Raw genomic sequence first — 12720 nt, 5'->3', positions numbered from 1 at the left:
TTAATGAAGAATGAGAAAAGTACTGGTGATCTGGGCAGAACCTAAACAAAATGTCTGCCACTGCAAATCCACCCTGGGGCATGCCAAACCCGAGTGTCAACCAAGGCAGAGAGCCTGGAGATTCGAGTTCTAGGCAGACAGCTGAGCTCTGGTGCCTGGCGAATTTGGGATAATTCAGGCAATCAATCTGAGGAACAGAGGCAGGGCATCACAAGAACAGAATGCCAGTCTAAAGGTTAGAGAACCCGATGCACAGTCTCGGTTCCTGTGCCGAGTTCCTCGGTGACCTTGGATGTGTCGCTTCACTTTGGGGGCCTCAGCTCCAGAACATAAAGTCAGTGTGATGTGGCACCTGCAGTTCTCATAACCAGGGTTGTTATGAGAACGACAGGCAGTGCGCTGTGCAGCACTGACAGCTGTGCTGGGCGAGTAAGTACTCAGCACGAATCAGTGTCCTCATTATAAGATGATCAGGAGGGACTGGATGACCCATTATCATTTATTTTGAGAAAAACAACATAATCTTGCCTTTACATATAGTGCTTCCATAAATGTCATTATTCTGGACAACTGGAAAAATGCCAGTTGCAGGATTATTGGATCCCTAAAATGATCAATAATGGAACATTTTGGTTTTCTAAATTTTGATTTTTAGAAGAGCCACAGAGTTTCTTGCTTTGCAATTCTGACTTGTATTCAGTGGGCTGAGTAGTTAATGGCATGGAAGGCCCCACTGTCAGAACGGACTCTCAACCAGGGATGGACCCCACTCCAAAAATCAATTAGCAGCCTTTAAAGTTGGGGCTCTTCAAAATGAGTAGGTGAGTTTCAGCACCCAGAGGGGCAGCAACTCTGTGTGTGTGTGTGTGTGTGTGTGTGTGCGTGCGTGTGCGCGCGCGCTATGATACACACTCTGTATTCAGTGTATATCACTAAAATGTTTGCAGAATGAATTACTAGCAGTAATGTCTCTGCAGAAACCATCGTCACACTTGATTCTTATAATCATGATTGTTCTAAAGCCTGTTCTCCCAGTGGCCATGGCATTTCTGTCTGGCAGCTCTGCCCTGACCCTCCAGGGCACACAGGGGCAGATCACTTTTCTCCTCAGAAGTGACTCTGGGTTAATGACTACCTCGGGTCCCTCCAGCCTCACTTCTGCTGTCTTGGTTTCCATTTTCCATCAGGCATGACTAAGTGCCAGGGGTTCCGCCTGTCTGGGAAGACAGGAGTCACGGGAGTTTTTTGCCCCTTCTCCGTGTGCAGCCTCCCTGCAGAGCAGTGACGCCCCTTTGGCCTGCTCCATGACTGCACCCCTTTCCTTCCTTTGCACACGGATTCCAGCAATACGTCTGCCATAGGAACATTTACCTTCCCTTAAAGGTATGCAGTGCCAGGGCTTTGGGCTCTCAGAAAAGCTGTTTCTCTTCAAGAATACCCTGTGGCCACAGCAGCCCTCAGCTTCCCGGGTGAGCCACTAGGAAGAAGGTTCCCAGGCTAGGCCCCGCCGTGGGTAGGTGGACGGGTGCGTGCATGCAGAAATGCTAACCGCCAACCTCATCTCCCTGTACATTCCCGTGAGCAAGGGAGCAGGAAACAGGCTTAATAAAGGCAAGAGGTCAGAGGCAGCTGGGGTGGGGCCCTGGACCAGTGATCAGGGTCATAGGGTTCTAATCTTGGTGCTAACCGTATGGCCTTGAACAAGTTCTTCCAGGAAATGAAAATGATGAACTGAGTGTCACGTCTATGCTTCTCACTGTATGAAGGATTTCATACCAATTATTTCATTTAATTTGTACCACAATAGTTATGCTTACCATAGCCAATGTTGGCGGGACTAGATGGTCTCTGGGGTCCTTCATGTTACATGTCCCGAGATGGGCTCTCAATGGAACACTTACCTTCCTAGATGCTTTCCTGCATGGCCACCCAACTTAGCTCTGCCACTGGCTGTGGATTTTGCAGGTCACTGGAGTAGTGGTAACTGCCCCAAATCTGCTTCTGTTTTTGCTCACCTCTATAAAGCTTCTATTTTAAAAAGTCATGAATTTAGTTCATTTTCACAGGTGGCCCCGTGATGGGTGATCTGACAATAGACAAGACAGAATCCCACTTCTGCAGAAGCAAGGCCCCTGCTTGTCACTAACGATGTGCACAGAATGCATGGTCCCAAATGTTCTCTGATGCTTCCTTTTTTCCCTAAAACTCATGCCTTAATGAGAAGCAATAGAAGTAAAAACTTGGCCCTCCTGCCTTGGCTGGACTCCACACCACACATGACAGCCCTGAGCAGCCCTGGCGGCACCCACCAGAGCCCAGCCACACATCTAAACAGTCAAGCCTAATTCCCAAGAAGCTGTTTTAACTTGACATCTGAAAATGTATTACATCTAGAATTATTTCACTGGGTGTGTTCAGGGCATATGTGTGCACGTTCTGCAGCTGAAGTGTTCTATAAATATCAGACACAGGTTGTACAGAAAAGCATCACGTACGTAGTGTACTTAATGGCATTTAGTGATGTTTTCCATTTGTGTCTGATCTCTGGCAACAGAGATGGAAGTTTCTCAACGTGAGTAAAAAAGTATGCTAAGATACCTTAAACACAATTTTCACTTAAAATGCCAGAAATAAATAAGAACTTAGTGATCATCTACTAACAGCCCAGTCCTCTCAGGTGAGAGTACTGAGGCCCAGAGAGGTCAAGTGTCTTTCCCAAGATCGTACAGGAAATCAATAAGGATGCCCAGAGGAGACCCAGGTCTCCTAACTTCCAGGCCACTATTCTTAGCATTTTCTTTACTTACTGTATTGTTTCTTCTTCTAGCAGTTCAAAAACAACTCTGGTTCCATTAATAAGTGTGCGTTTCTACTTGGTAACCTATAAAAATCCAAAATCAACTCCTCTACCCTTTCCTTTCTGACTCTCTAAGACGTCTGTCTATTTTTCCAAGAAAGAAAATATATGACCATAACTCACAAACAGGGAAGTAGCTGTCCTTGGTTATCACGAATATTTTCCCTGTGGCCGAGAGGGATCATGAGAGCCCAAGTCTGAGTACTCAGCTCTCACACGGCACAACTGAGTTAATTTCCCCAATAAAGATGTGTTGACCTTCCAGTTACTCTTTCCATGTGCAGCGTCTTCTGGCTTCCGTGACTGAGACCAGACAGTAAACGTAACCCCGTTTTTCACTGAGAAAGCAGGACAGACAGGGGCAGCTCTCAGAGGGGCCAAAGAAGGGAATCGAAGGATGCCAGGAACACCGACGGAGGGCCTGGGAAAGGTCCGAGGGGTCCTGCCGAAGGGGAGAGAGGAGGCTGGGCTGGGCTGTCCATGCCGTGCCTGGTACGGCCTGGAAGGACGGTGAGCAGCTCAGGCTGGGTGAGGGCTGTGCTAGCAGTAATTGATGGCCATGCCTTTTAGTGGAGCTTATCATCTCACAGCAACAGATGTCAGGTTCTAATAAATAACATGTTCTCTCTGACCTACGCAGCTTGGAGAGGATGCCTGGACGTCAGGCAGATCTGGATTCCTCCCCATCTCTGTTGCTCTCTCCTCTGGAAGGAAAAACAAACCAAATCCCTTGAAGATACTTTTCAAAATGATTCTCTTTGAGAGTTCAAGGATCCCCAAATGCCATGTTATTTATATGCTTTATTTTTCTCTCCACCCTTTCTATCTTTCTAAACCCCAGGCAGGACGGTGGGCTTGCCCATGCAGAAACCCAGGCCACGCAGGTGAGTGGAAGGCTTTGGCGACCTTGACCTTCCTCAGTCCCTAGGTGTGCTCACCCTTACTGGCTCCTTTCCTGTCCTCTGCTGGCCTGGGCCTGGAAAATTCCCTCTTCTCTCCTGAGGGGAGTTCAGCTAAGAAGTTGGGATTTTTAAAAAAGAGAACCAATCTTTGGAAACTCAAGGCAAAACAAAAGAAAAAAGAAAACCCATGAATCATAGCAACAGTTGGGCCTGGGGTTTCTGTCACCAAGATGATCCGACAGGCCCTGTGGCAGAGCGCTTGGGAGCCCAGCCCGGTCGCCTGTCTCCCTCAGCGCTGCCCTGCTGTGGCCTGGCTTCCCTTACTGCCCACAGTGGCTCAGACCCGCAGCTGCTCCCCCTTGCAGAGGGAGGGTGGCATGAGCAGTCGCAGTGGCCACAGCTCTTACCTTCCTGGTCATCTCCCTACCCTTGGTGCCACTTTGGTTCAGCAGTCAGAGCACTGGCCTGCAGACCGAAGGATCTTGGGTTTGTGCAGGAGGCAACCAAGCGATGTGTCTCTCTCACATGATGTCTTTCTCTCTCCCCCTCCCTCCCTTCCACTCTATCTAAAAATCAATGGAAAAATATCCTCAGGTGAGGACTGAAATAAATTAAAGAGGAGAGGTGGGGGGTGGAGTAGCAGTCCAGGGAGGGGGAGGGTTGTTGCAAACTCCCCACCCGGGTTTCCCCTGACACGGTGTGGTCTGGATAACAGGGTTCCAAAGCTGGTTCGGTGGGGGCCCCTCTGGCCGGCTCACCAAGCACAGGACTGCCTGACTTGGTGACTAAACCTCCATAGAAACAAAGCATGGTTTGAGCTTCCTTAAGGAATTAGCAACAAAAGAGTGAAGAAGTGAGTGATTAATTTCTAGAGAAACCAACACATAAATAGGCTCACATTATAACCACTTACATGGCATGAACAACCCCTCCCCAGCCCAACCTTGTCCCCCCAAATTCTCAGGCCTCAGGGCTCCTGTGACCATGCTGTGAAGTACTCCCCTGTTTCAAACCATGCTCGCTGGCAGCCCAGGGGTCCAGAGGGCCCTCAGAGGCACAGTAAGGGGTGGGGATGGGGTGCAAACCGAGTGGGGACATCTACCCCTCCTGAATCAAGGAGAGAGCTATCTTTACCTCTTTTATTTAGAGATCTGGATTGAAGCATTTGGCAGATAATGAGATGTTTGAAGAAAACAGTATCTTTGAGAATACTAAGGTATCAACAATGAAAAATAATTGGAATAGTTCAGAATGTACCATGTTTTAAAAAATTAGTGAAAGAGAAAGTTATTCTGCAAAGACAAATAATAGAAGTACGTATGGTGAAGAGCACATATGGGCAACTGTGGACGGCTTGGCGGCACTTGGATAGGTTTCTAAATAAGAAAATAACATCTTTCTGACCTTGAGGCAAGAAGGAAAACAACATATGATTTTAGGAGGTTCATGCTGAATTATTCCCATGTGTTGACTGAGAAGACATTTTTCAAATATTCTTTAGTAATTCCATTTATGTCATGAATTTAATGTGTGACAAGCCACTGTAGTAGGTGGTTTCCCCAAATGACATGAAATTCTATTCTAAGAACCTTCTTATGCCTTTAGGATCAACCTGTACTTTGTGGAGTGAAATTCATGGAAAACTTATTCCATGTATCCACCGATTTATCAGACTAGAAAGAATTATAAAACATAATTATCCATTCTTTTAGATGTATCTGAAGTTATACAGCAAGTAGGTAACTGGTGGGTTCATTTTTCTTTTAAAGTGATAGTTGGGTTTATGTAGATTAAACAGCTGAAGGACACATTTTTCTCCACATTCGAACTGGTTGTGCTGGTACCAGGCAGACACGACCACAGGGAATAACAGCCATGGATGGGGCAGCCTGGAACCTGCGAATCTCTGGCCAAAGCACTGAGGCTGGAGGGCTGCTCACCGGGTGCATGTGAAGACAGCAATGTTGACTGTACTATCTTTTAAAGAAACAGTCAGCATTCCTCCAGGGATGCTGCTGCTGAGCTGATGTTTACTGAATGCTCACCACATGCCGGAGCCCACGCTGGGCAGTCACCTGCATATCACCATGCAGCAGCAGGATTCTAGACAGCCCCAAGACTCGCACCCTAGGTTTATGCTCCCTGTGTAATCCCCAGGACTGTGAAAAGGATGGTTTTCATGCCTGTTATTGGGCTATGTTACATGGGACAGCTGTCTTTAAAAAAACGTAGATTAACTGGTAGGCTTAACCTTATCAAATGAACCCTTTAAATCTGGGTGCAGAGGTCAGCATCAGGGAATTCAGAGACGGGAAACATGAGAGATCTGATGCACCACTCACTGCCGACTTGACAACGGCGGAGACCACATGGCAGGAGATGGCCTCCAGCTGACAGCCAGCAAGAAAACAGGGGCCTCAGTCCTATAACCACAAGAAACTGAACTTGGCCAACAACCTGAATGGGCGGGAAGAGGCCCTAAACCTCAGAGGAGATGGCAGCCCCCGCCAGCACCTTGATATTAGTCACATGAGACCCTGAATAGAGAACCAGGCACGTTGTCCTGAACTCCTGATCCACAGACACTGTGTGATCATAACTTGTGCTGTTTTCAGCTGTTAAGTTTGTGGCAATTTGTTAACCAACAATAGAAATCACCCCATTTAATATTCATAATAGCCCTCTAAACTAGCTTCACCACTACAGCCTCAGGGAAATCATGAATTGGTCCAAAGTCATCCTTCACAGGCCCACTCACTGACTGACCCGTCCAATAAGGAGGAGTACAGACTTGTTTTACAGAATGAACTTCAAGAGGTAAACAGTCCTGCCTAAGGCCACAGACCACATGGTATTAGACCTTATGACAGGAACTGGGCCATGCATGACCCCGAAGCCTGTGCTCACCCAGTAGAGGGTATTTCACTTATGAGGACAGAATCTGCGGGACCAACATGAGCAAGAAGCACATGTCACAGGAAAAGCCCTAGTCAGTGCCAGCAGGTGTCCTTTCTGAGTTCACATGTTTAGAATTTTGCTCTCCAGGAGGGAATCAACAGCTGGCTCCACTCAAAAGGCTCTACTGCTGCTCATAAACCGTGAGTGTTTATGTCACGGGCAGAGCTCTGGGAGTGAGTTGGAGCCTTTTATGCACGGTATACATACAATATTTTCACAGGACAAAGAAACAGGGTTTGTAAGGAGTGTTGCAGTTGACCCTTCTTTCTGTCCTTTCTCTCCAGCCTTCACCAATCTCCAGTCTGTACTGCAGGCCAGCAGTCTGGTTTGTCTATCCATCACCCAGCCTTCTGACAGAGCCCAGGGAAGTCAACCAGTGCCATTTGAGAAGGAAGCTTTTAGACTATTTCTTCTTCCTAGCATGAGCTGCTGGCCTTTTCTTTTATTACATTTAAAATGGATCCTTCGTACTACAGTAGAAAACAGATTTTTTTCAACATTAGTTCAGATGTTTTCTTTAGACTGGTGTTAACATAAAGCAAATGTCTCTTGCGACTCTGAACCGACCTGTTAAGATAAACAAGCTTCACTTACAATATTCCCATACTGAAATCATAGGCTTGTGGTCTGCAACTCCTTAAAGACTCAATCATACATGCTAAAACGTCTGCTTCACACACACCCCAAGATAGCTTTGCCATGGGAACCACAAAGACACATCTGGTTCAGACTCCACAGCACATACCACAAATAACAGCCCATCTTCTAGGGGCAGATCCTATGTATACACAGGGAAAACCCAGAGAATTAAACAATTGCAGTGCCTCAAACATAAAACTTACTTTATAATCCCCTTTCAAGTCTGTTTCAAGGTATGCAAGTCTTAATCATTGTTATTAGTTATATTTGCATGCTTGTTTTTTTCCTTAAATAGAACTTCAGACTTGGGTGTCACGGCTAAACAGGGCAGCCACGGTGAGAAAGGGCACACTGGAGTTTCAGGTAACACAGCTCTACGTCCACAGATGCACCTGAGTTTCTACAGGAAGCCACTCTGTCATTATTTTAAAAATTCCCAATCCTGCTATAAGTGAAGGCCTTGCTACAGAAAGGATAGGGGATGCCAATGGATGTGCTGGGAGGGAGCAAGGTCTCAGGGAGGCATGAGCAAGAAGTCCTACTAATCAAGAGATTCCAGGTCTGGAAGGCCAGGTTTTGTTAGCAGGTACTTTAAAAGTGATGGAAGTCTGATCTCACCTGCTGGGCTATAGATTTCATGAAGACATAAACAATTTCTCATTTGCTTGTCATCGTATTCCCAGCATGGAGCACACTGCCGAACATGGTAGGTGCTCAATAAATACTAGATGAATGAGTGAAGAGGATGCTTAGTAGATAATTCTTCATTTGTGTGATTCTTTGGATCTGACCATCCTTCAGTTGCGATCACAGGTGTGAGCATATGGCTGTTCAGAGTGAAAACGTAATAACCACCTGCCACTCTGACTATGATTTTGATCCACTGTTGCTTCAGTCCAGGAGGCCCTGGTTCATGAAGACTGGTGTTCCACGTACTGAACTCTTAGTTACATTAGACACTCAGCGAGCTTCGCATCTCCCTACTCCCTCTGACTGAAAGCTTTGCACAGAGAGGCTTGTGTGCGATAGTTGTAACTCTCACCTCCAAACTCCAGCTAGCTCCAACCTGTATCAACTTCCCGAGCTACTTCCACGGGGATTTTGATAGTTCAAAGCTGCCTGTGCAGCCACTCACTTAATCAAGGAAAACGCGGGCCCTACTTTAGGCAATGGCCGCAGAGATGCAATGAAGTTTGTGATTCACTCTGTTCCTTCAAAGACATTATAGTCCCATATGGAAAACTAGGCACTGGATCCATGTATTGACCACTAAGCAGAAAAATCTGTTTAATGTCAGCTGAAATTTTCTATTTTTTTTTTAAATATGAAAGCAGCTGACAACATTCCCATCATTGACACCATTTATCTGATACAACCCTAATTCCTATCTAGTACTTCTCTAAATAGAGAGGTAGATTTCTGATAAATCCCGTAATTCATTAAAAACAACAACTGTCTCGCTGAGGAGGCTAGATAAGGGGTTGGCAAGCTTTTTCTATAAAGGGCCAAACAGCAATTTTTGGCTTTGCAGACCACATGCTGTCTGTTTCGATGACAAGCTCTAACATTGTAGCATGGGAACAGCCAAAGAAAATAAGTAAAGACATGAGCATGGCCGTGTTCAATAAACCTTTATTTAGCGAGGCACAGGGCAGGATTTGGCCTGTGGGTAACAGCTTGCTAACCCCTGAACTAGATAAACAAAATGTTCTTACCTGTAGGGAAGTAACAATAGATTCACTTACTTTGCTCTTTTGGCCATTTCATTTCCATCCCATCTGGGGCTGTACGGATAATTTTTTTGGGCCTGGGAATAAAGCTGTCCACTATTGGTAAAGTGATAGACGGACTGAAATGTGAGCGTCGGCTGATCTCGAGGGAAAAACAGGGGCAGGTCAACTGCAAACACAGAAAAAAGGAAAATAATGTTAGGGTTTAATTGCACCTTAATACACTTTTTTTGGCTAAATCTGAACGTTGGATACAAGACTCCATTTAAACCACAAATACTAGCTGAGGCTCAGGTAAAAGGTGTGGAGAGAAGGACCAAGAAATACAGGGTGCCTTCCCTGCCTTCAAGGAGTTTACAATCTAGGCAGAGAGGCATCATACACCAATGAAAATGTAACCAATCTGAGCACAGCATGTAAGTGCCGAAGAAACGCCATTTGAACTCGTCCTGCGCACTCACCTGTCCAGCGGTGCACAGTGGAGTCAGCTGTAAACCTGCTGTAAGTCTCTATTACACCATAAACTCTTCAAAGGTTGGGCAGTGTCTTCCTCACTACACCTGATGGAGGAAGTGGGATGGAGGCTGTCCTTCAATGAGTTCAGAAAGGGAATCATCTAGAGGGCAGCCGATAATCTTTCTATTTTACAGGATATGGCAACTGGACCCCCAGAAAGAATTAAGTTTATCACTTTACTTCCACTCAAGCAGTGAATTTTGACACTCAGCAGTTTCAAGTTTTTCCGAATATGTTACAATGATCTCCTAAGCAATGGGGGCTCCTTAATGCAATGCAACTGCTATAGTATAACGTGATTCTAATCTTTGCTGTTAACAAGTATTATGTGCTTTATCTATTCAATTGGGGTTCTTGAACTCCTTTTGTAAAAAGAAAATGACACTGTTTTCAGTTGAGGCAAAACATCACTGAAAACAGATTGTTTTAATAGCACCTCCTCAAGGTCTATAATGTATATTTGGGTGAATGTTACCACTTCTAGGACAAAAAACAGGCACATTAATTTATCAGAAATAATAACAAGAAAAACGTGCCTAGAATTTTCTAGCTTCGCAGAGTACTTCTACATACTTTATCTAATTTGACAGTTATAGCTCCATGAAGCAGACATTATTTTTACCACCTTGCACTGAACAGATGAACAAACCTGAGATGCTAAGAGGTTTATTCACCTGCTCATGCCACAGCTGGGCAGGAGCAGGACTCAAATCTAGTCTCATGATCTAAATCCTAAGCTCCTCCTAGGGGGCACATTGCCTTCTGCTCTTCCGGAGACTGGTATAACCTGCTCACCACACTCCCTATGTCACATGACACTTCAGTAAGTTCAAGCGTCGACTACGAAGGATGTACAAGGTTCATCTTTGTGGTGACATGAGACAAATATAGGAAAAAAAGAAACCTCACATACTAGATTGTTATGCCAGTTCAGGGTGCTTGACTTAGACTAGGTCCTTTTAGCACCCAGTATGATTTCTTGAAGACAAAGTTAGATTTGCAGGAAACTTAAAAAACATAACAAAACAAAGAAAACCCCCAAGCAATAAAAAACTGTCCAGTCAGTGGGGCCTCTTGGACCTCTGCGTGTCTCTGACTCTGACTCAGTGCTGCAGGGGTTTCTGCACATGAATCATACCACAATCAGAGAAAAGTGGCGAGATTCTGAATGTCCACTCTCCAGTCACACTTTCCACCTCAGTGCAGGCTCAGGGTCTATTTGTGCCAAAGCAGAGATTTAGCAACATATAGGAACAATACCAAATATGAAAAAGAGACTAATCTGAACTATAAGTAATTCAATCCAGAAAACCCTTCTGAATCCCTTATATTACAAAGCATGATCTGTAACCTCTTTAGTCATTTTGAATAAATACTGCTTCCTAAAATAAGTTTATATTTTTCCTGATTACTCATTTTATTTCTTCTGATTAATTTTAGAAAAAAAAAAAAAAAAAGCCTATTCACGTGTACTTAAATTATGTTTACATTAGGGGTAAGTTTCCAAACATAAAAAACAAGATTCAGATTAACCCTGGAAACAATCACCAAGAGCATAGGTGAAAAGTATATAACATGTAAGCCTCCATAAAAACAACAACAACAACAACAACAACTATTTTAAATAATAGAATTCAATGGTGATAGCTGAGTAATTTAAAGCAAACACAGTTATCATTCAGTATCAAAGTAATACAGATTAATACCACAGGCTTCATGATTCTCAAGCAACCAGCTTTTCGGGCTTTAAAATTCATCATAATTTTTATTCCTGATTTGTTTTGTTGAAAATGAGTTGTTGGTATTCTGGTTTGCTGGAAAATTATTTTCCTACTTAGTTTTGAACCATCCACTCTGTTCCCCTAAATGCCCAATTAGCATCAGAAATAATTCAAAACGTGAATGCAAATTTATTTACCTAGATAAGTGAATTGTTCTGATTAAAAAAAAATAAATGCCATCCAGGTATATGCTAACAGGTACCACGATCCCACAAAAGCATTGATTACATGATTATTTCTCCATGGAGATTTTTTTCTAAAAAAGTATAGTTGATGCCAATATTAAAATCCGTGCACAATGGCTGGATTATTAGGGGAGCAGTATGGTCAGAGTATTTCAGAGATAAAATCAGTGATCCACATACTAATTCACAGATGAGGAAATCAGAAAAAGATCCTGTTCAACTTAACTAAGTGGTATCCTGCTTGTATAAGTCAGCAGTCAATAAAAGAATGGCTTCTTTAAAAATGTCCTGGACCGAAGAAGGAGTTAATGAAAATATTTACGAGAAATACTTTGCATTCTTCTTGTAAGAAAGATTTGAATGGTACAAATTAGTCAGAACTGAAGAAAACAAACCTGTTTTCCTTATCCCTAATGTTTCTGTCACTTCACATCTGCCTATAGGTTAACTCATGACTTTCTGAGGCACAGTAAATACTGACTTTAGGCCTTCAACAGCTTACTTGCTCTGAGGGAACTCCCAGGTTCTAGGTACCTTGAGCTCATAGTTTCAGCTTTATCAAAATTATACATTTTAGCCCTGGCCAGTTTGGCTCAGCGGTTAGAGCGTCAGCCTGCGGTCCCGAGAGACCCGGGTTCGGTTCCCGCTAAGGGCACGTACTTCGGTTGCAGTTTGTCCCCGGCCCTGGTTGGTCGTGCGGGTGGCAGCCACTCGATGTGTCCCTTCACGTCGATGTTTCTCTCTCTCTCTTCCTTCCTCTCTCTCCCTCCCACTCTGTCTGTGCAAAAAATGGAAAAGTGTCCTCAGGTGAGGATTAAAAAAAAAAAAAAAAAAAAAAATTATACATTTTAACCATTTGCTTCCTTAGAACCAAACCCACCCACTGGCTCCTTGATTCTCCGAGTAGAATCATTGCATTTGGGTCAGTTACTCACTGTCTGTACTATTTTGACAACTGCTTTCTATTTCCTCCTTCCTGTATACAGAGGCTGAATTTTGGTCAGCTCTCTATCCACAGAAGGGATGGTCCTCACTTGTTCGGTATCATCTCAATAACCATTTTCAAAGCATTTCTTCAAGAACTCGTCGAAACAAGTCATACCCAAACACTTCTAATTCTGCACAACCTGGGCAGTCACGGGACTCCTTCTC

General features: G+C 44.3%; 1 protein-coding gene across 2 annotated transcripts in view; it reads right to left on the bottom strand.

Moving 5' to 3' along the window:
- The window catches only part of BABAM2 (BRISC and BRCA1 A complex member 2), a 400292-nt gene that overhangs the window by 18970 nt on the left and 368602 nt on the right, over positions 1 to 12720 (bottom strand). Inside the window, exons 11-12 of one of the 2 annotated variants that reach the window (XR_004959724.1) lie at positions 9548 to 9646; positions 9144 to 9255 (exon numbers count right to left, since the gene is read on the bottom strand). Coding sequence is in view for 1 of the 2 variants with exons in the window: in XM_036263410.1 (XP_036119303.1) it covers positions 9102 to 9255 (154 nt within the window). In the remaining variant the exon portion in view is untranslated. Of the gene's footprint in view, positions 1 to 9101; positions 9256 to 9547; positions 9647 to 12720 lie in introns of those variants that run through there. The other variant, XM_036263410.1, reaches the window with a different exon arrangement.

This window comes from Molossus molossus, unplaced genomic scaffold (genome assembly GCF_014108415.1).
Source record: "Molossus molossus isolate mMolMol1 unplaced genomic scaffold, mMolMol1.p scaffold_m16_p_15, whole genome shotgun sequence".
Lineage (NCBI taxonomy): Eukaryota > Metazoa > Chordata > Mammalia > Chiroptera > Molossidae > Molossus > Molossus molossus.
Note: the sequence above shows the minus strand (reverse complement) of the source record. Positions and strands in the feature narration are given on the sequence as shown.